The 25946-nt window shown below is 37.7% G+C and overlaps 1 protein-coding gene and 2 non-coding genes across 5 annotated transcripts; 2 read left to right on the top strand and 1 right to left on the bottom strand.

Moving 5' to 3' along the window:
* The first annotated feature begins 1829 nt into the window (after positions 1 to 1829).
* Positions 1830 to 1935, top strand: LOC140837558 (small nucleolar RNA R71). Its single transcript, XR_012119386.1, has one exon. It is a non-coding gene; the product is annotated as a small nucleolar RNA R71 (small nucleolar RNA).
* Positions 1936 to 6574: 4639 nt separating this feature from the next.
* LOC140837530 (small nucleolar RNA R71) lies at positions 6575 to 6681 on the bottom strand. Its single transcript, XR_012119361.1, has one exon. It is a non-coding gene; the product is annotated as a small nucleolar RNA R71 (small nucleolar RNA).
* A 12233-nt stretch (positions 6682 to 18914) lies between these two features.
* LOC140837442 (3-deoxy-manno-octulosonate cytidylyltransferase, mitochondrial-like) lies at positions 18915 to 22354 on the top strand. Of its 3 annotated transcripts, none has more exons than XM_073203601.1 (10): positions 18930 to 19065; positions 19715 to 19896; positions 20333 to 20558; positions 20635 to 20680; positions 20794 to 20880; positions 20968 to 21092; positions 21432 to 21571; positions 21665 to 21716; positions 21815 to 21925; positions 22031 to 22354. In XM_073203601.1, exons 2-10 carry the CDS (start codon positions 19835 to 19837, stop codon positions 22121 to 22123), a joined length of 942 nt encoding a protein of 313 aa, XP_073059702.1. In that variant the 5' UTR covers positions 18930 to 19065; positions 19715 to 19834; the 3' UTR covers positions 22124 to 22354. The 3 variants fall into 3 exon arrangements, with proteins under 3 accessions (XP_073059704.1, XP_073059702.1, XP_073059703.1); XM_073203602.1 differs by lacking the exon at positions 18930 to 19065 and adding an exon at positions 19515 to 19573 and having other exon boundaries at positions 19715 to 19910; XM_073203603.1 differs by lacking the exon at positions 19715 to 19896 and having other exon boundaries at positions 18915 to 19065.
* The last annotated feature ends 3592 nt before the right edge of the window (positions 22355 to 25946 follow it).

The following is a 25946-nucleotide window of genomic DNA, read 5'->3' as shown; positions in this document are numbered from 1 at the left end:
TCGAGTTTCCCTAAATCACATACTTAGTTTATTACATTGATTCTTGTAATTGATGAGATTGATGATTGTAGTCTATTGATTTTAGCCACTGCATGTAATGACTGCTGATTCGCTAGTCATCGATTGATTTGCTTAGATACTGAATGCATGTATTGATTACTGAGTCGTTGAGTCATAGGCTGATTCGCCTAGTCACCGGCTGATTCGTCTGGTTATTGACTGGTTCGTCTAAATTTAAGCTGATTCGCTTAATTACAGGCTGATTCGTCTGGTTATTGGCTGATTCGCCTAATTCTTGACCGATTCGTCAATTCTGCGGCTGATTCGCCCAAACACTGGATATATGAATTATATCGATGCCGTTTAGGGATTGAGTCATTCCTAGCGACTGAGATTCGGTATATTTATCATTATTCAGACGTCGGGATCCCTAGGATAGAGTTGAGTCGAGTCTGAGACGACGCGTCAGTTGAGTCGAGTCTGAGACGACGCGTCGATTTAGTTGAGTCTGATATGACATGTTGATTTACAGTTTTATATCATTCATGTTGGTTGAATTGCTACATGTTAATGATAACTGATATATGCTTTTGTATATGTTTTTATATGATTGCATGTGTACATTGTTTATACTGGGATGTATTTCTCACCGGAGTTATCCGGCTGTTGTCTTGTTTTGTATGTGTGCATGACAACAGGTGGGACTGGATCAGGGTCAAGAAGAGGATGAGAGAAGATTAGATAGCGTGGAGATCCGGACTTCGAAGCAACATAGGATTCAGCACTGATATGTAGTTGAACCTAGTTGAATTCTTGTAGATAACACAAGATTTGTATGTTCATGTTTAATATGTAATTTGATTAAATTACATTACGTTTCCGCTTTGTATTTTTTTAAAAAAAATTAGACCCTGTTTTATAATTGATTAATTAGTCCCAATAATGATTAAGAACTTGATTAGCGTCCGGGTCCCCATTAAAACAAAAAGACATTGTAGTGGACTTGTAATTACCTTTGCTTCCCCGTGGATACGATATTCGGACTCACAGAATTATACTACTTGTGTGGACAACCTGCTCTTGGGAGTGCAACAATCAAAGTCGCAACACTCCTCAATATCATGGCACTTGAATTTTCTTTTGGATTAACCACCGTTTGCGACGATAGTTTTCCAGAATTCTGAGCTTTCAACTTGCTGACTGATGTAGCGATCTGAGTGATCTGGGTTCCTAGATTCTGAATGCTAGCCCTCGTTTCCTGTTGAAATTTTTGAGTATTTTCAGCTAAGGCCTTTACAATTTCGCCTAGAGACATACCTGAGTTGGATGTTTGTTCGGGTGCGTGTTGTTTGTTCCAATTTTGCTGTGGATATCCTTGTTGGCCTCCTTGATTTTTATAGCTGAAATTTGGATGATCCTTCCATCCTGGATTGTAGCTATTAGAATATGGGTCATATCGACGCTGGGGCTGCCCAGGTTTGCGTTGTTTCTTCTTGTAGTGAAGGACACATATCTGTAGGATGTCCCACCATAGTACATACACCACAAGTTTTTACCAGTTGCACTTGTCCTGCAACCAACTTTTCCAAAAGAGATGTCAAAGAATCTAACTTTTGATCGATAGGACTAATACTTACCTCATTGACTTGTCGCGGAGGGTTGTCTTGCCTAGTACTGAATTGTTGTGCATTGGCAGCCATGTTGGAGATTAAAGCTCGTGACTCTTGAGGCGTTTTGTTTACCAATGCACCTCCACTTGCAGCATTAATCATGTTCCTATCAAAAAGTGAGAGACCCTCTTAGAAATATTGGACTAAAAGCTGTCTGGAATCTGATTTTGAGGGCATTGGCACATAATTGCTTAAATCTCTCCCAATATTCATATAATGTCTCTCCTTGTAACTGTGTAATCCCACAAATGTCCTTCTTGATGTTTGCTGCTCGCGAAGCTGGGAAAAACTTCTCCAAAAATTGTTGTTTCATATTATCCCAAGTCGTGATTGTCCCAGAGGGTAAGTAATAGAACCAATCTTTAGCCTTGTCGGCTAAAGAAAATGGAAAAGCTCGCAGTGAAATTTGTTCCTCTGTGATTCCTTGCGGTTTCATGGCTGTTCAAACAATATGAAACTCTTTCAGATGTTTATGGGGATCTTCACCTGCAAGACCACAAAAAGTAGGCAATAAATGAATCAAGCTAGATTTTAAATCAAATGTAGCATCAGTAGTAGGGAATTGAATGCATAATGGTTGTTGAATAACAGTAGGATTAGCCAACTCCCTGAGTTTTCTTTGAGCTTGTACTGCCATTTCTTCTTGGTCACTTTCGCTTCTTTCGGTCTTAAGATCAAGTTCGGATTCTCTTTCAGTGTCTTCGTCGGAGTCCAATGATACGTCCAAACAAGGAGATGATGATGATGGTTGCTTTTCACGCCTTAATCTTGCTTCTTTTCTCAATCTCTTAGCTCTCTTTTCGATTTTCGGATTGTATTCGAGTTCACCTGTACAATAAGAACGAGGCATAAAAAATAGAAAATAATCAAAGAAATTAACCTTGCACCCTTCAACGGCAACGACGCCAAAATGTGGTGTGTTGTCGTTGACCACCAAATTAATTCCAACTCTTTTAAATAAAAACGAGTGTAATGGCGAGTAGGGTCGAATCCACAGGGAACGGTAGATTTATTTCTTTTGATACTAAAAATAAAAAAAGGGGAGATTTGTTTTGATAATTACGAAATAAAATAATCTAAACTAAAATTACCAAGCAAGAAAGAATACTGAATCTAGAATTGAAAATTAATCGACGAGAATAAATTGAAGAATTTAATACGAGAAAAATGCTGATTCAACGGGATTCTACTATTTAATTATCTCACTGTTCATCGGTTAACCAATCATTTATTCATGTTATTCCAAGCAATTAACCTTAGAATAATATGGGTAGCCGCTAAAATTCTTGTGTTGTCCTAAATTAATTGACCGAACCCAGCATCCAGTCAAAACTTACCAATAATCAACTGGGCACGATAGCGTTCCATATTAATTAAAGATAGCATTTTAGTTTCGTGAAAACAGTTAATCCTAAAATCTAACAACCGAGATAGCTGCAATTGATAGATCGAGTTTCACCGATTTATTTAGATTACACATGTTATGATAGCACATCACATCTAACCTATTGCTACTCACGTACCAATCGTTCGTGACAATTACGGATCACTGCATTATGGTTAGCATTAGAAAATCATACATCAAATTAAATTGTCAGATTAATTGACATATAACATTCATATAATTAAATCATAAATCAACGAATACTTGGGCAAACAAAATTAATAAATTAAAGTGCAAAAACCTCACAGTGATAAAATTAAAATAGTAGATTATCCCTTGAATCAGACTAAGAAAATTAGCCTAACATAGTTTGATGTACAATCTCCATGAAAATTAAATAATAATAGAAAAGAAAGGGTGCAAACTAATTTGTTGGGAGAAAAAAATGAGAGTCTTGTGCTTTCTTTTCTTCTTTTCTTCATGAGTTGTGTTGATTGGTGATTGTAGAAATCTTGGCTGCCGCCTCTTGTGGAGCATGTGAATAGTAGGTAAAACAACTTGAAAAGAAAAGGTTGGGTCTAAAGAACAAAGCTAAAAAGCCCACTAATCTCTTAATTAATCCTAAATCTTAAAATAATAGATAATATTTTATCTAGATTTTCCCTACTTGAAATTTTTGGCAGCTGAAACAGCATCACAAGACGTGGCCACGCCTTGTTCCAGGACTTCTTCTGGTTTGGCCATTCTTTTTCAAACTCTATCTTGGAAACTTCAAATGTGATAAACATCAAACATCACCTTTTTAACTCAAAGTTGCTCCAAGATCGTGAAAGTTCCTCCTACAATAAAATTACACAAAAATGTATCAATTAAACATATCGGAGGTTGAAATAACGGGAAATATTGAAATAAAAATACCAAATATTACGAGCCTATCAGTGATTGTGGATTATTTTTCAAGATTTAATTGGGTTATTTTTCTCAAATCCAAAGACCAAACTGCTGCACAACTGGTCAATCTTTTCAAAAGAAGACTTGCATTGAATTGTCGATTTGGTGACTCACATGATTTGCAAACAAAACTGTCTGAAGCACGAGCTAGTGAGACCCACGGCACACACACGACCACACTTTTTGGTCAAATCAAAATGCTATAAGGTGCTTTAAAAAGGGGTATTGATGAATGTTGTGATTTGACTAATTGGATGTGGTTCACACACCCGCTGAGGCAGGAGATACATGTTCGCTACTTCACCATCATTTTAGTTGTTTCAGTACCCTCCCTTTTGTGTTTGTTTCGTGTTTTGATTGTGGTCTATAACCTATTTTGCTTGAGGGCAAGCAAAAGGTTAGTATGAGGGGTTGATGTGTGTGATTTTTACGTATTTTATTGCATTAGTTTGTGTGTGTTTGCATTGTGCATGCATAAATTTCGTTTACATTTTGGTCATTTTAGAGTAAACATTTGCATATTATCATGTCTCACTGTCGGGTGATGAATTTGCAGGAAAAACGGTCGGAAAAACGGAACTCGAGGTCGAGTGCTAAGCCAACAAGATGTTGTGTACAGAAAGGTTGGCGCCCGAGCGGTAATTTTCTACCGCTCGGGCGCGAGAGGCGAGTTGCTGAAGAGACAGACAGAAGATGTGGCGCTCGGGCGGTGAAATTCTACCGCCCGAGCGCGAGGAATGATCTACAAGGAAGAATTTACAGAGAGGTTGGCGCTCGAGCGGTACTTTTCTACCGCCCGAGCGCCAGAAGTCGCATTCCCCAGGAACTCTACAGAGAGTGTGGCGCTCGAGCGGTAATTCTTTACCGCCCGAGCGCCACCTAATTTTGGCAAGATTTTTGCAGCCGATTCTTTACTTTATTTTGAGAGGGTGGCTGATATGGAAGGATTTTGGACGACTTTTTGGGGGCATTCAGACACATTGAGAGATTGTTCTTGAGCCGCCACAAGTTTGGAGAGCACTTTGCGCTTGGAGTGAAGATTTGAAGTTTTCCGGGCGTCGATCTTCGCGTTTTTCGTCAACTCTAGTATTTCTAACTTTGTTTTCATCTTTTAAACTTTGTTTTGTTGATTTTCAATTATGAATTCTAGTAGCTAAACTTTATTATTTGTTGGGATTAAAGGGGATCCTACCCCGAACGTTGATGTGAATTAATTTATATTTTGATTGTGCATTAGTCTTGATTTTACTACTGTTTTACTGTGTCATTAAAGCGTAGCTAACTTTAAAGACGTTTTCATATCACGAGTGAGTTCGAGAGAATAACGAGTGATAGGATCGAGTATTATAATCCGCAGATCTACAATTTACATAGATATATGAAATTGGATACGTGCCAATAGTCATAGTCCTTAGGGTCGAAAACTAGGGGATTTCATAGATCGAAATGCGATTTGCTCTTGATAAATAATTAAAGACATTTAATTACTTCATTGAGTAGAATTAGTTTGACATAGCTCGAGAGAGTATGTTCAATAGATTAGGAAATCTTGTCGGAAGCATAGATCACGATCGAACGAATTGATTAATAAACGAGGGGTAGGTGAACCGAGATTCCCAACAAATCCATTTCTTATTGAATTTTAACTCAACATTTTAGATTAAATTCTCATTCATTACTTATTGAATCATTTTAATTGCATATTTATTTGAGTATAGTAGGAATAATCACACAACTCAATTCTCGTTGCTAAATGTTAAATAACTGAAAATAATAATTGTTAAACACAGTCTTCAGTGGAACGATACTCGTACTCTTGTACACTATATTACTACTTGACATCGTGCACTTGCGATTAATTTTGAGCATACAAAATCATATTTTATTGAGGATTTCACTGTGCAAGTTTTGCTCGATCAAGTTTTTGGCGCCGTTGCCGGGGACTGTTAATCTACAATTTTATTTTTAGTTATTTTCTTTAGCATTATTTTATTTCTCTTGAGATAACACTTCATATTTTATTACAGATATTTCTTCCAGTGCATGCCAAAGTCACTTGACGTGGAGCTTGAGTTTGATCCTGAAATTGAAAGAACCTTCTGAAGGCGAAGACAACAACAAAGACTTAAAGAACTGGTGGAAAGACACGAGCAAGAACGTGGAGAGGAACGTGACAATAGACAAGTTGAGATACCGCGTCGCATACCAATGCTAGAGTATGCCCAACCTTCGTTGGAGGGTGCACGCCCTAGCATTGTAAGGCCTATCGTGCGGGCAAATCACTTTGAAATCAAGCCAGCCATAATCCAGATGATTCAGAACACAGTCCAATTCGGAGGAACTGCAGTAGATGATCCAAACACGCACATCGCAGATTTTCTTGAAATTTGCGATACTTTTAAATTCAATGGAGTTTCTGATAATGCTGTTAGGTTGCGTTTATTTCCTTTCTCCTTACGTGATAAAGATAAAGCGTGGTTAAATTGTTTTCCTGTAGGTTCGATCGCTACGTGGGACGACATGGCGAAAGCTTTTCTCATCAAATACTTCCCTCCCTCCAAGACCATGAAGCTGCGGGCAGACATTACAACATTTGCTCAATTTTGATCAGGAATCTCTATATGAGGCATGGGAACGCTTCAAGGATCTACTACGAAGATGCCCACATCACGAGTTACCACTTGGGTTAGTCGTTCAAACATTTTATTATGGTTTGCTTACTCCTAACCGTACTATGATAGATGCGGCTGCTTGTGGAAACCTGTTGAGAAAGACCACGGAAGAAGGATATGAATTGTTAGAGGAGATGGCTGCTAGCAGCTATCATCCTCAATCTGAAAGAAATAACCAACGGAAGAGTGCAGGAGTGCACCAGGTAACTGATTTTTCTGCTATTACTGCACAACTTGATGCTTTAAACAGGAAAATAGACGGCTTGAATGTGGGTGGCACGGCGATGCGTCTTCAAGAAATATTCTGTGAAAAGTGTGGAGGGGAACACTATGCGAAGGACTGTCAAGATGACAATCCATTCTATGTGCAAAATGAGGCACCAGTGAACCAAGTGGGAGTCCAAAACCGCCCAAGGCATGACCCTTATTCGAACACATACAATCCTAGGTGGAAGCAACATCCCAACTTCTCATGGGGCGGTCAAAACAGTCAGAATAGACCACAAGGAGGACAACAATATGGGAAACAACCGATGTACAGATCCGATCCTCCTAGAGAAGAAAAGTCCAAGTTGGAGCAAATGATGTCTAAGTTTATTTCATCCACTGAAACTAGACTTCAAAACCAAGATGCATCGATAAAAGGGCTCGAGAATCAAATTAGACAGTTGGCCAAGATGATAGAAAGTAGAGAGCCGGGCACCTTGCCAAGTAATACCGAGACTAATCCAAAAGAGCAAGTGAAGGCCATTGAGTTGAAGAGTGGGAAAATTTTGGAGTCGAAGGGAAAGGAAAAAATTCAAATACCGGATGAACCGAATGAGACATCAAAAGGTAAGTCTTCTAACTCCACACTAGCACCCACTGCACAACCTAAAATTGTTATACCTCCTCCTTTCCTGCTGCATTGAAAAAAGCAAAACTAGATGCACAATTCGTTAAGTTTCTCGAGGTGTTTAAAAAATTGCATATCAATATTCCCTTCGCCGATGCTTTAATGCAAATGCCTAGTTATGCTAAATTTTTGAAGGATATTTTAGCAAATAAGAGGAAGTTGGAGGGTCACATGACAGTGAACTTAACTGAAAATTGCTCCGCCTTGGTGCAAAACAAAATCCCACTGAAGCTAAAATACCCAGGGAGTTTCTCTATTCCTTGCATGATTGGTGATGTTGTTTTTCATAAGGCATTATGTGATCTTGGTGCAAGTATTAATCTTATGCCATTGTCTGTGTTTAGGAAACTTGGGTTGGGAGAGCCCAAGCCGACGAGGATGTCCTTGCAACTGGCTGACAGATCTGTTAAGTACCCTCACGGAGTGATTGAGGATGTGCTAGTGAAAGTGGACAAATTCATTTTCCCTGCGGATTTCGTGGTTCTCGACATGGAGGAGGATACAGAGACGCCTCTAATTTTGGGGAGACCGTTCCTTGCGACTGGCAAGGCACTGATTGATGTGCAAGAAGGGAAGTTGAGATTGAGAGTGGGCGAGGAAGAGATTACTTTTGATGTTTTTAATGCACTTAAGCACACACTGCATTCTGATAGTTGTTATAGAATTGATGCTTTTGATGCCTTTGTGTCTAACTATGTGCAGGATGCTTTGAGAGATCCTTTGGAGGCTGCTATCACTACTGAATTGGGAGAAGATGATTTGGACGACGAAAAAGCTGAAATAGTGGCATACATGAATGCCAACCATCCGTGGAGAAAGCCAATGAAGATGAGGTTGGAAGATTTGGGAGATCGAAAAGACTTGATCCCACAGAAATCAAGCCTGGAGGAGCCACCGACGCTCGAGCTGAAGCCACTGCCTCCACACCTAATGTATGTATACCTAGGTGAGCATAACACCTTACCTGTCATTATTTCTGCTGCTTTGACAGATGTGATGGAGGACAAACTGTTAAAAGTCTTGAAAGCGCACAAGGGTGCATTTGCGTGGAAGGTGATGGATATCAAAGGGATCAATCCATCAGTCTGTATGCACAAAATCTTGATGGAAGACAAGCACTCACCTCTTGTGCAACCTCAGAGAAGATTGAATCCAAAGATGGAAGAGGTAGTGAAATCTGAAACGATTAAGCTTCTCGATGCAGGTATTATCTATCCTATATCTGATAATGCATGGGTAAGTCCGGTTCAGTGTGTGCCAAACAAGGGTGGGATTACTGTGATTGCAAATGATAATAATGAACTAATACCCACCAGAACTGTTACGGATGGCGTGTGTGCATTGATTATAGAAAATTGAATGATGCCACCCGAAAAGACCACTTTCCCTTCCCTTTATTGATCAAATGCTTGAGAGGTTAGCGGGTCATGAGTTTTATTGTTTTCTAGATGGGTATTCGGGGTATAATCAAATCACCATTGTACCTGAGGACCAAGACAAAACCACTTTCACTTGTCCTTATGGAACTTTCGCTTTTCGCCGCATGCCGTTTGGTCTTTGTAATGCTCCTGCCACATTTCAACGTTGCATGACCGCTATATTCCATGATATGATAGAAACTTTTCTTGAAATTTTTATGGATGACTTCTCTATTTTCGGCCCTTCTTTTGATGACTGTTTGCAGAACTTGAGGGTGGTGTTAGTGAGATGTGAGGAGACGAATTTGGTGCTGAATTGGGAAAAGTGCCACATCATGGTACAAGAGGGAATTGTCCTAGGGCACAAGATTTCGAAGCACGGAATAGAGGTGGATAAGGCGAAAGTTGAAGTCATCAAGAACTTGCCACCTCCGGCGTCCATAAAGGGAGTTAGAAGTTTTCTAGGCCACGCCGGTTTTTATCGGCGTTTTATAAAAGATTTTTCAAAAATTGCCAAACCTCTATCTTCCTTACTTATGAAAGATGTGCCATTTGATTTCAATTCTGATTGTTTACAGGCATACAAGAATCTGAAGGAGCGCTTGGTGACGGCTCCTGTCTTGGTAGCACCGGATTGGGATCTACCTTTCGAGATCATGTGCGACGCCAGTGACACTGCAGTGGGGGGGGCCGTACTTGGCCAGCGGCGAAACAAGGTATTTCACACAATTTACTATGCAAGTAAGACCTTAGATGAGGCTCAATTGAATTATGCAACAACTGAAAAGGAATTACTTGCAGTAGTATTCGCACTTGACAAATTTCATTCACTGATCATTCTGCCCTTAAATACTTACTTGCTAAAAATATGCAAAGCCACGCTTACTTCGGTGGATCTTACTGTTACAAGAGTTTGATTTGGAAATAAAAGATAAGAAAGGTGTTGAGAATGTGGTGGCGGATCATTTATCTAGACTAGAGCTTGTTAGTAATGACTGTGTAGATCAAGCTATTAATGATTGGTTTCCTGACGAGTGACTGTTTGAGATGAAACATTGTCCATGGTATGCAAATTTCGCTAACTTTCTTGTCACAGGCACACCTCCACCAAACCTATCGTTTCACCAACGAAAGAAATTCTTTTCTGACGTGAAACACTATTTTTTGGAGGAACCGTTTTTGTTAAATAACTGAAAATAATAATTGTTAAACACAGTCTTCAGTGGAACGATACTCGTACTCTTGTACACTATATTACTACTTGACATCGTGCACTTGCGATTAATTTTTGAGCATACAAAATCATATTTTATTGGGGATTTCACTGTGCAAGTTTTTCTCGATCATAGCACAAGGATACAGGAAAGAAGAAGGAATTGACTATGAAGAAACATATGCACCAGTTTCAAGACTGGAAGCTATCAGAATATTCTTTGCCTATGCATCATTCAAGAATTTCAAAGTCTACCAGATGGATGTAAAGAGCGCATTCCTAAATGGTCAGTTGCAAGAAGAAGTCTATGTTTAACAACCTCTAGGTTTCATCAATCATCATTTTCCTCATCATGTCTATCATTTGAACAAAGCCTTATATGGTCTTAAACAAGCTCCAAGAGCTTGGTATGAAACTCTTTCAAAATTTCTAACTGATCATGATTTTTCTATTAGATCGGTTGATGAGACATTGTTCAAATTTTCAAAGAATGATCACATTTTACTCATTCAAATTTATGTTGATGACATTATATTTGGGTCAACTAACCCCATATTATGTGAGAAATTTGATGTTGATGCAGGATAAATTTGAAATGAGCATGATGGATGAACTGACATTTTTTCTTGGACTACAAGTGAAGCAACTGGAGACAGCTTTTTTATCAGTCAGACTAAATACACGAAGGAGTTGCTGAAGAAATTTGGCATGGAATCGTGTTCAGCTGCAAGTACTCCCATGATTCATCAGTCAAACTAGACACTGATCAAGGGTAATATCAGTTGAGGCGACACTTTACAGAGGTTTAATAGGTTCATTATTGTACCTAACTGCTAGTCGTCCTGATATTGTATTTGTTGTCTGTATGTGTGCTAGATTTCAAGCAAACCCTAAGCAATCACATTTTTCAGATGTCAAACTTATTTTAAACTATCTAAAAGGCACTCAAAATGTTGGGTTATGGTATTCTAAAGACTCCTCTGTCAATCTAGTTGGATATTCAGATGCAGATTATGCATGATGTAAGCTTGATCGTAAAAGTACAAGTGAATCATGGCAGTTTCTAGGAGATAGACTGATCTTTTGGTTCAGCAAGAAGCAGACATCCATTGCTACTTCCACAACTGAAGCAAAATATCTTGCTGCTCGGAGTTGCTGTGCTCAACTGCTCTGGATTCAGCAACAACTGAAATACTATGGAGTTATTGCCAAAGATTCACCCATTTTGTGACAATACAAGCACGATTGCTATTACCTACAACCCAGTTCTTCACTCAAGGACCAAGCACATAGATGTAAGGCATCACTTTATCAGAGATCATGCCTTGAAGAAGGAAATAAGACTGGAATATGTCTCAACTGAACAACAAGCAGCTGACATCTTCACCAAACCATTGCCCGAGACTAAGTTTTCTCACTTTTGCAATATACTTGGATTAATTGATTTATCTTAATCTGTTTTACTGCTAATATATCAGTTGTTAATTAATTTGTGCCATCTATCAGTTCTTAATTTTTAACTGATGTCATCTTGTCAGTTTGTTATTTGTCAGTTATTATCTTCAGTTCGTGATTTACTTATCAACTGATGAAATTAACTCTTGCAGGAAGATAAAAGACAAAGATAAACTAGATAAACATTTTATTCATTTAATTTAATAAGCACGAAGTACAGTGAAATATTCTTCCTCAACAGCAGACCTCCACTTGGCCAACCAATCGGTTAAAACTCCGGTGGAAGTCTTTAGGATCTTCCAATTGGTTCTAGGAAGCAATTTGTTCTAGGATAGCCCAGGGTCAAGGAAGTTGAAAGGACGAAATCATTAAGAAGCTATCTGATTCAGCAATTTGTTCTAGGATCTTCTTTTCCTTCTGACACATTAGAAGGTAGACACCTTCATCTGCGAAGATGTCCACCTCATCAGCAACGTGCAAGCGTTGCCGATATTTCTTCATTTTTTCCACCAGTTTGGGGGTGGTAGCCGCTCCACACTCCTGGAGGAACTGGAGTTCTTGAAGCTCTTCCCAGTATCGTAGAATCTTGTGGAAGACCTCATCTTCCATAGCAGTCTTTCTTTTCTTCAGAGCTAAGTCCATAAATGCTTGGGCCATATTAGGAGTCCTCGAGCTACTTGCACCTGGCATTATAGCTTTTGAATAATTATTTGCTAATATGATTGAGACCAACCAAACTATTCTCATTTATAGCGAAAGGAAGAAATCATTACGTCAGACGATTAACCTACTAAGCATCAGATTTACTTTAATTAGTCATTTTATATCATGCTTAAATTCTCATAATTTTTATATGCATTTATTAAGGGGGAATCTTGGTTTTAAAAGGTTAACTGAGAAGACAGAAGTTAGTAAATCCTCAACTGAAAAGACACAATTTCACAACTGATCGTTCAGCTGATTATTTTACTAATCTTCTCACATAAGTTAACTAATTAACCACAATATATTCCAAATCAAGCGATGTGACTGTTTTTTTTTTTTTTTTGCTAAATAGCATCTTTAAAACGTGGCCTCATTACACATGTCCAGAAATTGAACAGTCACCTACATATGTACCTTTCCTGCCCCAATTCAGTTCTTCCTTACGCGAATATCAATTTTCAGAGCAAATTCATACTCAGATATTATATCTTGCAAACTTTCAGGTTTTCGTATTCTCAGAAATGGCAAATCAAATTCCAGCACGCATTTTGAATGCTATGGCTATTGATTTTGAATCAGTTCTATCAGTCAATGAGGTAGATATCAAGAACGTATGTCTGAAATTGGAAGCAGCTGGTTTGAGGACGTTTCTGGAACAATCTTATCAGGGAAATCTACCCGAAGGAACTTCATGATTTCTACTCAAATGGTTGTGTCAATTCTGAAGGAAACGTCATCACTACTATCAATGGTCAGTTGTTGACCATTTCTGAAGAATCTTTTGGAGAACTATTCTTATTGCCTACTGATGGGCTCAACAACGTTTCTGAGGTTAATACATCCGATATTGAGGAGATGCAATCGTTGTTGTCAGCTGATGGTCGGAAAATCAAAGTTTTTTCGATCCCAAGAAAGATTTGAAGCCAGAAATCCAACTGCTGGGCGATATTGTGGCTAAGGGGATCTTAGCTAAGGCCGGTTCTTTTGCTGCCCTTACTCTTGAAAAATTTCAAGTGATGACTGTGATTATGGTTCAAAAGAAGGTGAATTGTAGGCATATCATCTTCACCATTCTGCGCAACATGCTCAAATCAACCAAGCAGTCAAGGGGGTATGCAGTTCAAATCAATTATCTTTTGAAGGCCAAGGGGCTAGTGGTTGATAATGCTGAAAAATCAGTCAAGTTCAAAATCTTCAATGCCAAGAACGTTCAGCCACCCAATACTAAACTGGACATCTCTCCTAATCAGTTTGTAAAGATCAAAAAGGAGATAGGGATGCAGCAGGATGTTCCCAAGTCAGTAAAGAAGGGCAGAACTTTGGCTCAGCTGAAGACAATCAAGAGAAAATTGATTGTCAGTGAATCAGATTCTGAGAAGACACCTTCTCCGAAGATTGCAAAGAAACAAAGGACACAGAAAACCAAGCCGGCAACAATGTTGGAATTCATCCCGGCTGAAAGTGTAAAGCAATCAGATGTTCAATAGCCTATTCAGGCTATTCCTCTGAAAGTCATTCCAGCTGAAGTTTCAGAAAAAGATAAGTTACCTTCATCAATTGATCCATCCAAAAAGGTCATCACCACAGCTAGTAAAAAGAAGGAAACAGCTAGAGTTACAGCTCTTTGATCCATATCAATCGACCTACCATCTTTGCTCCTGCTCGACCCAAAGGAATCAAAATTCAGGAACTGGTGGATATTACTCGTTCTGGACTGAACATTCCGCACATTCTCTCTGATGAGAAAGGCAAGGGCCAGTTGATCGAAGAGCCCAGGACAACAAACGCAATTCAAACTCACATTGACCTTATCTGGGAACAGGTCAATGCATTTGCTGAATCCAAACTGAAAATTTATGATCTTGGACACGTTTCAGAACTCACATCTTTGCCAAAGAGTTGAAAAGGAAGTCTCAACTGAATAAATTCATCAAATTGGAAGCAGCTGTTCTCAAAGTGGTCAAAGCTGCTACCATTGTTCAGGCACTGGAGAGGAAAAAATATTTATTTGATCAAGTAAGAGCCAAAAATTTGGCTCAACTGATTGAGAAGCTCAAGAGCAACTACATTCCTACAAATCCAACTGCCTACAATGATCGAGCTGTGCTTACTCAGTTAGACACAGATCTTATGAATTTTCAAATGCAGATAAAGTACAGGGAAATGGATCAGGAATTAGTCATTCATGAAGGCCTTTCAGAATAAGAAGAAGACGAACCTTCATCACAGTGCAAAGAGCCATCCCCAGAACAAGCTACTGCTACAACTGTAGAGCCAATTCAGGATGTGCCACAATCTTCTTCTGCTGCTAATCCTCAACTATATTCAGACGCTGACTTGACACTTGCTCATATCGATGAGATCATTCAGTCAGTAGCCCAAGAACTTCAGACAAATGTGCCTTCAACTGAATCAGTTGATCTCCCAACAGATCAAGCAGCTACAGATGCTCCTATGACTTTCACTGAGGAACCAGTTCAGCCTTTTGTCACTGCTGAACAAAGTGTTCCAACTGATGTGCCATTCGATCACCTGTCGTGACAAATCAAGAAACTGTTGACATTGTGGAGGCTCAGTTGCATGCTATTGAAAATTTTCCAACTGATGAGCCGCAACAAGTTTCAGTTGACCAACAATCAGAAGCACCAATCACTGACCCTCCAACTAAAACTCCCACAGATCATCGACTTAATCAGCAAGACAGTTCCTCTGCTGCTCCGAATCACTCTTCATCTCCTCCTATTCAAGAAGAAGCCAGTATGCAAGACGTTCCAGAGCTGATACATGCTGAAACGGTAGTATCTGACAGTACTATGGTGGTCTTTGATCAAACTAACAGGGAACAGGAACCAAGGATGACTGAACCTATATCTCTTCATCCATCCTCAGACATGGATTTAGTACTTGAAGAGATTCAGGACATCCATCAAGAAAATTCAAAACACTCAACTTACTCATTCTCTGAAACTAGACTCTTCAGTTGAATTCAATTCAGAGAGGCTGAAGAAAATTCAAGTTGCTGTGACCTCTATCTCTCTTACAATAGAGGAACTTAGAAAGAATAGAGGCTTAGTTGAGAGTCTCTCCCTAACTCAAGACTCAATCAGCAAACGAGTTGACTATGTGGAGACGTCTGTCTCAAGGAAAATAGATTTGATGCAACCACGGTGCTTAATGCAATCTTAAACGTGTCGACTACTGTCGGCCTCTTATCAGTTGATGTTCGGAGGTTATCAAATAAGATGAATATATTTGACAAAAATGGGGAAAAGATTAAAGCTCAGCTAGATCAATAGCAAAAGTAGTCAGAATCTCGTTGAAGAGCAGTCAGAAGTTAACTGTTTCGAGTAGCTGTTTTTATTGTTTGAAGATTATTATTCTCTAAGAAGAAGTTCAGTTAATTGAATTCTTATCTTATCTACAATGAGTTAAGTTGTTCAGTTATTAGTTGCTTAGTTTTGTCAAACACCTAAAAAGGGAAAATTGTTGGAAACTAAGTTTCGGCGTTTGACAAACTGAAGGACATAAGCTCGAACCAACTGATTATAATAACTGAACGCATGAAGCCGCAACTGAACTACGCAACTGATTTACGCAACTGAACGAGCAGTCAACTAACAGCAGTTGTAAACCTTACCAGCTATTGCTCAGCAGTTGATTCTTCAGCTGAACACGTCATCAGTTATCGGGAAAGGACCTTCAAACGACAGTGGTACACAGCAGACTGTTACTTAGTGGAACGCCGCATTTCAGAGATTGCAGTGTACGGTTGTCAGAGGAATATTGACGTGGCAATCAACAGATATAAAAATTCAAATATTATTTATTGTTACCGTTGGAAGAGAAGCTTATAAATAGGCGAGAAGAGTGGTCAAAAAAGAAACACGAACAACTATTCTATTCAAGCTTGCTGTTACGCTATTAAAATCACTACTCATATTCAAATATCAAAAGCTCACTCTTATCAGATTGATCAGTAGCAATCAAGGCTACATTTACGAGCTTGTTAGCACTTTGAAATCATTGTTAGATTTGTTCAGTCGTGTTAAATTCAGTCACGCACTGTAAAGTTTTTGTGAACTAAGAGTTTCAGTTTTGGCAATGTTAAGCCCAAACTGAAGTGGGTCGGTTCAACTTTTTGTATTCGATCAAAGTCTTTTAGTGAAAATCCTATCTTTGTGGTAGAAGGTGTGACGTAGGAATTATTCTATTCTCCGAACATCCAGAAACAGACCGTGTGCATTTTATTTCAGTTATTATTTTCAGTCAGTTATTCTATCTCTCAGTCAGTTTACTTCCGCAATTGTTTTTTCAGTTAAACTGATGGTTATCGACTGACGAGATATCGAGTGTGAGTTTGTCACTAAACTGAACCCAATTTTTGAAATATAAATAATCCATGACTGTTTATTCAACCCCCCTTCTAAACACTTATCACCTTCTAACCGATCCTTTCAACGTAGCTTGGTCAAATATATATTTATGAATTGTTGATTTTCGTATGAGAATTTATGTGTGGTTTATTTCTATTTTCTGGATTTTATTGTCAATTACTTGATCACTAATTGGAGATTTCGAATATAACCGTAGAAAAATATATCATTGGTGTTTATGGAGTTCGGAAGGCCCATTAAAAGAATTAATGTGTTATTGAAATTATTTACTTTTTAATAGCGATATTTAAATCTATATCAGATAATTAATTGATATATTTCACTTGGGCAAGGGAGTATGAATATTTGAGAATCCTTGGGTAGTAAACGAGTTGAATTTATGAATACATATGTCAATGATAATTTAATATAATGAAAACCAAGTGAAATTGCAACTTTAGATTCTTAATCTCAGTTATTTTAAATCGTTTTTATGCTTTAATTCATTTTAGTTTATAATTACCAATCAACACTCGATTAAATTTTTTAAATAAAGTCTGACTATTTTAATTATGTTAATTAATATATTATTAACTAGCACTCTCTGTGGGAACGATATATGTTCTTAACCAAATACTAAACTTGACATTATACACTTGCAGTTCGCAAATATTGCAACAGAAATGATGGATGTGCAGGGAAGAAAATCGAAATTGGTTTGCAAAATAAGTAAATGGATAGTAAAATATTGATATTTATTTAATTGTATATGTAGAGAAAAAAGAATGCTTAAAGCTTGTTATTTTTCAAAGAGCATGAGTTAACAAATCCAGTGTAATGGCAATAAAGTAATCATCATTCATGACGGTGAGAAAAAGTGTTGGGAGTATGATTTAAATATCTTCATTGGGCCTTAAACAAGAATTGGGCTTGAGTTACATATTATAGCCAAGTTGGTTTGCTGGCCAAGTTGGCTACGAGATATTTGTTAGATCCAAATTCTGGAAAACTTAAAAAAAATCACCTATAGGTGAAAATAGGGATGTAAACGAACCAAATCATTTTTGAGCTATTCGAAACTCGATTCGATAAAAGCTCGTTTGAGCTCGTTAAGATAAACAAACCAAACTCAAGCTTTACAGTATTCGGCTCGTTAACTCGTGAACATGTTCGTTGGTAAGTTCATGAGTAATCTTTTAGATGAAAAAATAATAGTTTTGATATTTGATTTATTGATTTTGCATATTATTTATGAAATATATATAAAAATCTATTAAATTTACTTATTATAATAAATTTACAAATTTTAGTAAGAATAATATATATTTTTTAAAATATATAATTTACTTTTTAATTAATTTAATGAAAATTTAAATATATAATTCATATTTATTAAGCTTGTTTAGGCTCGATAAAGGCTTGAATAAGCTCGTGAGCCATGCATATATTCGTTAAATAAAGCTCGAGCTCGGCTCGATTATAAACGAACTAAGCTCAAACATTCAAGAGTTCGGCTCGGCTCGGTTCGATTACATCCCTAGGTGAAAAGTTCATTAGAAGATTCAGTCAGTTTGAGAAGATGTCTGAGCATAAGATTGATGAAGTTGAGCCATGATTCATGATCAGTGATTGTGGAATATGGGGCAAACTGCTTGGAAGATGTAAACAAAAACAGAGAGAATCATCATAAGGAAGCACACACAACACATCATCAACAAATCTATACAAAATTCTTTGAAAATTTAGTTCTAGTTTATCAATTTCAGCATTCAAATTCTAGTTGTTTTTGGCTTTTAATTCAAGTTCATGTTTCATATTTTTTGTAAAAATATTTAATTATGTTCGATATGGCATAATTAATTTCATGTCTTTTGCGAATTTGATTTTCTTCATTCCATTGTTTAGTAGCATCCAAAACGGATGAAATTATAACTAACAACCAATTCGGGATTCACTTCATTTGTTTTAGAAGTCAGATTATTCATCCAGGACGTCCAATAGAATATTGAGCAGGCCCAGCCCTATAGGTAAAACGGACATATGCCAAAGGGCCCAATAGAATAGAGTTGGCCTAGCCCAATGGCTGAAAAGCACACGTGATCCACTTAAGCTGCGTGGACATTGTTCTCTGACTTCTCTTCGCTGCTGCTTAGCTGGAAATCTAGCTGTCCCACGCGCCTCAGCACTACATTCAGCTTCCTTGGCTCCGGTTGCCGGATCCGCCGCATTTCGTCGCTCTGTGTTCCTATTCTCTGGATTCAGAGGTCTTAAGATCCGGTCTGCTCGCTCTTTGGTGGTGGCTGAGTCCTCTGTGAGACGGCTTTTTTAGGTTAGAATTCTGGTTCTTTTCCTCGTGTATGAGTGATATTTTTGCTGTTATTATGGTATGGATGAGGTTTTTCTTCCGGGGTGCATCGGTTGATTTAGTACTACTGAAACTTAGTAGTGTGTGATAAAGTTCAATTGATTGTTATTTTTGATGGTGTAACAGGGAGAATGTGTTTATTTCAATTATGTTAGCAAAATTGATATGCGGTAGTTTAAATTTTTTTATGTCATTTTTGTCAGACGAGAGCTACGGAATTAGAATGCCAGACTGATTAGTTTGAAGCTTTTGAAGTATGATACTTGTAGCTGTAGGAGCTTGGAAATGAAATGTCGACAATGAAAAATTGGTTTTTTTGTTTAAATGCTGTGGATCCACTATACGGTGAATCCCATTTGGTTATTGCTATTAACCCGGATCATTCAGTGCTTTCAGTAACTTTTCCTCAGCAGGAGCTGCGAGTGATGCCTTAGCATTCCTAGCGGTTGTGATTAGTGAGAATAGTGATTGGGTGAGTAACATACGCTTGATTTTGATGTATCTTATCATCAATCTCTATCACCATTCAGTGCCTCGTCCCCTCTCACTTATATTGTCCATTTCTTCCGTCCTTGTACTCGATCTGATCTCACTCTGTTGGTTGAATTTTTAGAGAAACTTGCCAATGATTATACTGGAAAACTCAGATTCTACAAGTTAAAACAGACAGCAGCCCGTCCCAACCAAATATGGAATCCGAAGCATTTCGACTGTCTTATTCTTCAAGAATGGCATGAAGAAAGATGCTGTCTTTGGTGCAGTTCCAGAGCCCACTCTAACGACCTGCATAGAAGGATTTGTGTAAAACTGTAATATTATGAGCGTGCTCTCATTGAAGCAACCGCTTTGATATTTGCTTCTTTTCATTTAACACGCTGAACCATTGCTGTAATAAACTTGACAACTCCATGCATAGTTGATCCACTAAATGCCATATTTTCTACAATATTATGTTAATTATTAAATTATTTGTAACTTCAATGTTGCTTCGTTGAGTCTTCCTTGTCGGTTCTTATTTTGTATATTACCCTCACCAGCAATGACAATAGATACAGTTCTATGCTTATCGAAGATTACTCTTTTATATTTTCTGCTAATAATAAATGGTGGTTAAGCATTGAAAGTTTTTTCTTTAGTATTTGCTATGGACAAAACTATGTTATATTTGATCACATGACATAACTCTGAGCCATCTGTCCCCTTTCATCTCATAATATCTTACAATGTTTAGGATGCTGATCTCCGATTCATCACCAAGCTCTAGCTCCAGTAAGTCTTGGGTTATTCATTGCCTTGCTGCGGGTGCAGCGGTTGCTGTGGGCCTTGGAGCCCTTGCATATCATCGCCAACTAATAAGGTTCCGGAGCCGGGTCATCGGGATTATACCTGCTCGATATGCTTCCACTCGCTTCCAAGGCAAACCCCTCGTTCAAATCCTTGGCAAGCCCATGATTCAGGTGCTTTTTTACTGTGCAATTTAATTTTGGTCGCTCATGGTGGATCAATTGATCTGTAATTATTGTCTTTTTCCAGAGAACATGGGAAAAAGCAAAATTGGCAACAACATTGGATCATGTAGGTAAGAATTGATTGATTTAGCTCTATATCAACCTGTTCAAAGATAAGAATTTTTTGTTCACTCAAGTATTTGGTTTGTGTCATGGGTGACTTGGGGGTTCGTCAATTGACCAGTTGTGGCGACAGATGATGATAATATTGCTGAATGTTGTAGAGGATTTGGTGCTGATGTGGTAATGACCTCTGAATCATGTCGAAATGGTACAAGAATTAGTATTTTCTGCTCTCTCGAGAACACTAGTTTTGGTTATAGATTTGATTTATCAAGTTATAATTGGAAATGCTTAGGCACTGAACGTTGTAATGAAGCGCTCCAAAAGATTGGAAAGAAGTATGATGTTGTCGTCAATATTCAAGGAGACGAACCACTCATAGATCCTGAAATAATAGATGGCATCGTCAAGGCCCTGCAGGTAATAATGCAAAATTCACTAGCAATCTCTCTTTTATAATGAGATGTTCAAACTGCAAAGAACCTTGTGTTCCTTTTTCATGTTCGGAGTTGAATCTCTTTATACGAAAATATTTACTACCCCCACGAGATCGAATTTCAAAGGAGTTCTGTAGCATTATGGAGTTTGGTGTTATGTAGATAAGCTACAAATGGGTGGATTGATTTAAAATTTTCAAGTGAAATTATTGACTTCAAATGTTTTAGGATGAATTCATTGGTTAGATCTCTTCCAAAGTTAGATGTTTATGTTATGTGTACCATGACTTTGCCGGTCACTCATAAGTTGTGGTCCATGTAGGCTGCCCCAGATGCGGTCTTCAGCACTGCAGTTACTTCTTTGAAACCTGAAGATGCATTTGATCCAAATCGTGTCAAATGTGTTGTAGATAATCGTGGCTATGCAATATATTTCTCACGAGGACTCGTACCATTTAACAAGTTGGTTCTTCTAGGACTCTCATCCTCTATGCATTATTATATCTCACAGGTGATATGGGAAAAGTGGATTGTGATTTACCTAATTTATCACAGGTCTGGAAAAGTTAACCCTCGATTTCCATATTTGCTTCATCTGGGGATTCAGGTATCAAAATTGTATCATTATGCTGCTTATATATCGATGTCTTCATGTATTCTATACAAAACAGATTATAAGATGCTATGGTGTTGATATTTGTTCAGAGCTTCGATGCTAAATTTCTCAAGATATATCCCGAGCTGCCTCCAACCCCACTTCAACTGGAAGAAGATCTTGAGCAGCTGAAGGTCCTTGAAAATGGATACAAAATGAAGGTGCCATACGACTTTTAACCCCTGTTACCCTTCTAGATTCTTAATTTACAACAGGTAAATCTATTTACTAGGTGCATAGTCATGTCACTTTTTCTTGATGCACAGGTGATAAAAGTCGACCACGAATCTCACGGTGTTGATGTCCCGGAAGATGTGGAGAAAATAGAGCATTACATGCGCGAAAGAAACATGCCTTAGCTGAATAATCGCGTACAAATCAAATGAGTCCTTATGGTTGCACCTTGTAGCCTTCATGGCCTCATTTTTGTATGCTTTTCAACCGAGTGGCTTGGCTTCTCTCTTTTTTTCATGGGTAAAAAATGTTTAATTTAATAAAACCATAAAATATATACTCACTGGGCATGTCTTATCCGTGTCATTTTGTGGCTCTAGACGAATGAATAGAAACTTTATTTATATTCACGTTAAGTCCAAGTAAAAACATTGAGATTGTAGGGCACTTGCTCTTTGTTGATAGCATGATATGGAATTCCATTTCTGTGGTACAACAGATTTTGGAAAGATAGATTTGAATCGAAAAGAATATGAAAGAAAAATACCAAGCAATGGAACTATATTTTTTTTATGAACCAAAAAAATTCATTTGAAAAGAATATTCTTTTTTTTTAGTGATATTTTATACAATTTTTCCACATTGTTTGCTCATAATTTTTTTATATAAAAAATACTATTTAAAAAATAAATAAATCGATAATGAATTTTGAAATCATATATTTATTTTGGGTCATACAAGTTTTTCACATCGAGTTATACTACTGAGTAATCTTTTAAGTCGAATTTAAATGGCAGTCGGTCATCGATTGTATAGTGTGGAGTATATGCTTGAATTATTTTGATAATGAAATTTATATTTACCAGATTTACAAAAGAAAAAAAAAATCGAGATTGTTTGAAATCCATACAATAGCTTAGGCAGGCGCAAATTTGAAAAAGAGTGAAGAAGTTTAACAGTTACAGTTAATTTACATACAAACAATAGGCACTTTCTTAGATAAAAATAGCTACAAGCTTAAATTATTGTTAGGCTGTTAAATATTCAAAAATCTCACATATTTATAAATTGGTGAATAATAAAATGTCAACAAATTTAAATTAGCAAAAAGTCCAGGAAAATAAATAATAATTTTGTTGGGTGCAATAATTGTCCTTGCTTGGTAGAGCGATCGAACCATGGTGCTTGTGCTGCTGTGCGGTTTAAAATATTTGAGTTGCACCATTACCACTAGCTATAACTTTTGGTAAAGCGGTAAGCACTCGGTCCTACAATTGGTATCAGAGTCAAGGTCATGGGTTCGATTCTCATTGATTGCAAGGAGTGCAATTATTGGGAGGGAGATTGTTGGGTGCAATAATTGTCCTTGCTTGGTAGAGCGATCGAACCATGGTGCTTGTGCTGCTGTGCGGTTTAAAAGATTTGAGTTGCACCATTACCACTAGCTATAACTTTTGGTAAAGCGGTAAGCACTCGGTCCTACAAATTTTAATGAAATATTTAAAATAATAAATACGAAATTTGAGAGTTTAATAGTCTTACATAGTTACATGTTACTTCATTTCTTTACCGTAAAAATTATTTTATTATCTATATTAATTCTAAGAATTAAATATGTTGTAACATTTCATGTTCGTAATCTTGATTTTAATGTTATCAAAACTTGTTATTATATTTCTAACATATTTACTCATGTGTGAAGTTGCAAATACAAGAAGTAAACTGAAACTGAATTTAGCCAAACTGAATTTTTGGCGAGTCTTGGTATTTTGATGATATCCCCCAAGTGGATTATTCAAATGACAATCCGCCAAATTGACTGATCAGAAAACGCAATTTGGAACAAGTCGTACTTCATATTAGTTTGGAAAAATCGGATGTTATCTAGGTCAAATCATTCACTAAATAATCAAACTGATTACACGAAAACAACAATAAGTTAGGTATAAGCAGCTGTGATATTTTGGACATATCTCTCATCTCGGTTATTGGAACGAAGCGATTTAGTATGCGGTGGAAAGATAAGACGATGATCTAAAAATCATCTTCAGAAGTCAAAATCTGAATCGAAGCTTAAAATGTTGATAAATGGCGATGAAACTACTGGTTCTGCACAGCACACCAGTTGAGCTACGGTTGAGATGCTGACCAGTTTGAACCGCTGACCAGTTTCAATCGCTGAACTTTTTCCAACCGCTGACCAGTTTCAACCGTTGAACTGTTTTCAACCGCTGACCAGTTCAACCGCTGACCAGTTTGAACCATTGACCAACCGCTGAACGACCAGTTTAAGCTCTGGAAAATGTCCAGTGAGACGAATTTGATCGTTACAATTTCAGATGTAGTACAGAAACTTTCCAAACGGTCATATTCTTGTGTCTAACATATATATCATTGTTGGAGCCTATAAATACAACATCTCGAATATCAAACAAGAGCTTTTGAAGGGAATTCAAAGTATGTGCAGTTAACATGAAGAAATCTGCTAGTTGAGAGCACAAGCCCTTGTGTGAGAATACATTTGAGATGTATACTTTAAAAGATAAATTCCTCACACACAATCACTCACACATATACAAGAAAGTTGAACTTCAATGTTTAGTTTAGTGAGTCTTCACACAAAGACATTAAATATTGTGTTTGTAGTCTTGGTATAATAGACGTTAAATATTATGCGGATTGTGATGTTGCGGCCTATAATCGAGAGTGTGCTTGGAGTTCCAACTTGGACCGGAGTCATAGTTTTAGTCCGAATCAAATCGAAACTTAACCAAAATTTTCTCAACTTAAACCTAGATGATCAGCCTATAAACAACCTATTCGATATCATTTATGACCCACGGAACAAGCTCAAAGGTTGCTGGAAATATCTACTGTATGCACACAATTTTCACAACTTGAAGGATTTTACGATAAAAATCATATCTCTCTCATTTCTTATCATAAAATTATAAATTTACTATCGAATAGAAAATAACAGAGAGTTCTACAAATCATTTGTTGAACACATTTCCAGAAAACCGACCAATAAGTCACAGAACTTTAAATAATTGAGGGTGACGGGTTTTGAGACACAGAAATTCCACAGCTTGAGCGAGTTTACGATAAAAATCATATCTCCCTCGTTTCTTATCATAAATTACGAATTTGGTATCGAATCAAAGATAATAGAGAGTGCCATAAATCATATGTTGAACACATTTTGAGAATAACCACCTTAGCGGAACCAGCTGCCCAAAAAATAAGCATCATGCTCTAAACTAGGAGCCGTGCCGCACAAGCTTGAACCCTCCCTCGATCTAACCCCCTTCGGCGAACTCCTAGACTATGACCAGCCGTTCCTGGCTCCCTTCCAGCCTTGTCATGACCCAAGAGGGTCAGCTCCTTGGCTGGAAACAAGACGTGCACGACCACGCAACCCACAACCTTCGATCTCGTCCACCCGAGCCAACATGCGCTAAACATCGATCATCCCTCAATGTGCTCGACACTTAGCCAACTCCAACTCCTTTCGACGTTAGTTCATAACGTTACCAGCCTATAAACACGCATCCATGACAGCCCTTTGCATAAAAGCCATGAAAATCGTGAGTTGCAAGCAAGAACATGCATATTTCATGATAAACAATGTATAACCGATACAACAAAGGATTTAAACATCTTTCTTATGCAAACACACACGTAACAGCGTATAATAGCGTAAATGATGCAAAAATAAAGATACATGACGTGCCTTAACCAAGAACGTGATTGAACTCGAAGAATGATACGCGGGGACGCGAACCGGAGAGACGGGGTGAATTTTTTCTTGAATAACTAGCAATGGCAGAGAGTTTGCTGCACTTTGCTGCAGAAATTCACGTGAAAGGAGAGGTTGTTGCTGAGGTTGGCGGCTGGAAGCTTATGGGTGGGGATTAGGGTTAATTACACTAGCTTAGGATGATATAATAATTTAATAATGGGCCCTTAATTAACTTTTAAAATGATTAAAAATGCTTTTGAGCCCAT

The sequence above is a fragment of the Primulina eburnea genome, chromosome 7 (assembly GCF_022965805.1).
Source record: "Primulina eburnea isolate SZY01 chromosome 7, ASM2296580v1, whole genome shotgun sequence".
Lineage (NCBI taxonomy): Eukaryota > Viridiplantae > Streptophyta > Magnoliopsida > Lamiales > Gesneriaceae > Primulina > Primulina eburnea.
This window is presented reverse-complemented; position numbering and strand designations above follow the sequence as displayed.

Coding starts and splice junctions, on each gene's coding strand:
- LOC140837442 (XM_073203601.1), top strand. CDS start 19,835: ATGAAGAAAGATGCTGTCTTTGGTGCAGTTCCAGAGCCCACTCTAACG. Junction 20,559..20,634: donor TTGGCAAGCCCATGATTCAG/GTGCTTTTTTAC, acceptor GTCTTTTTCCAG/AGAACATGGGAAAAAGCAAA. Junction 20,681..20,793: donor AACAACATTGGATCATGTAG/GTAAGAATTGAT, acceptor TCAATTGACCAG/TTGTGGCGACAGATGATGAT.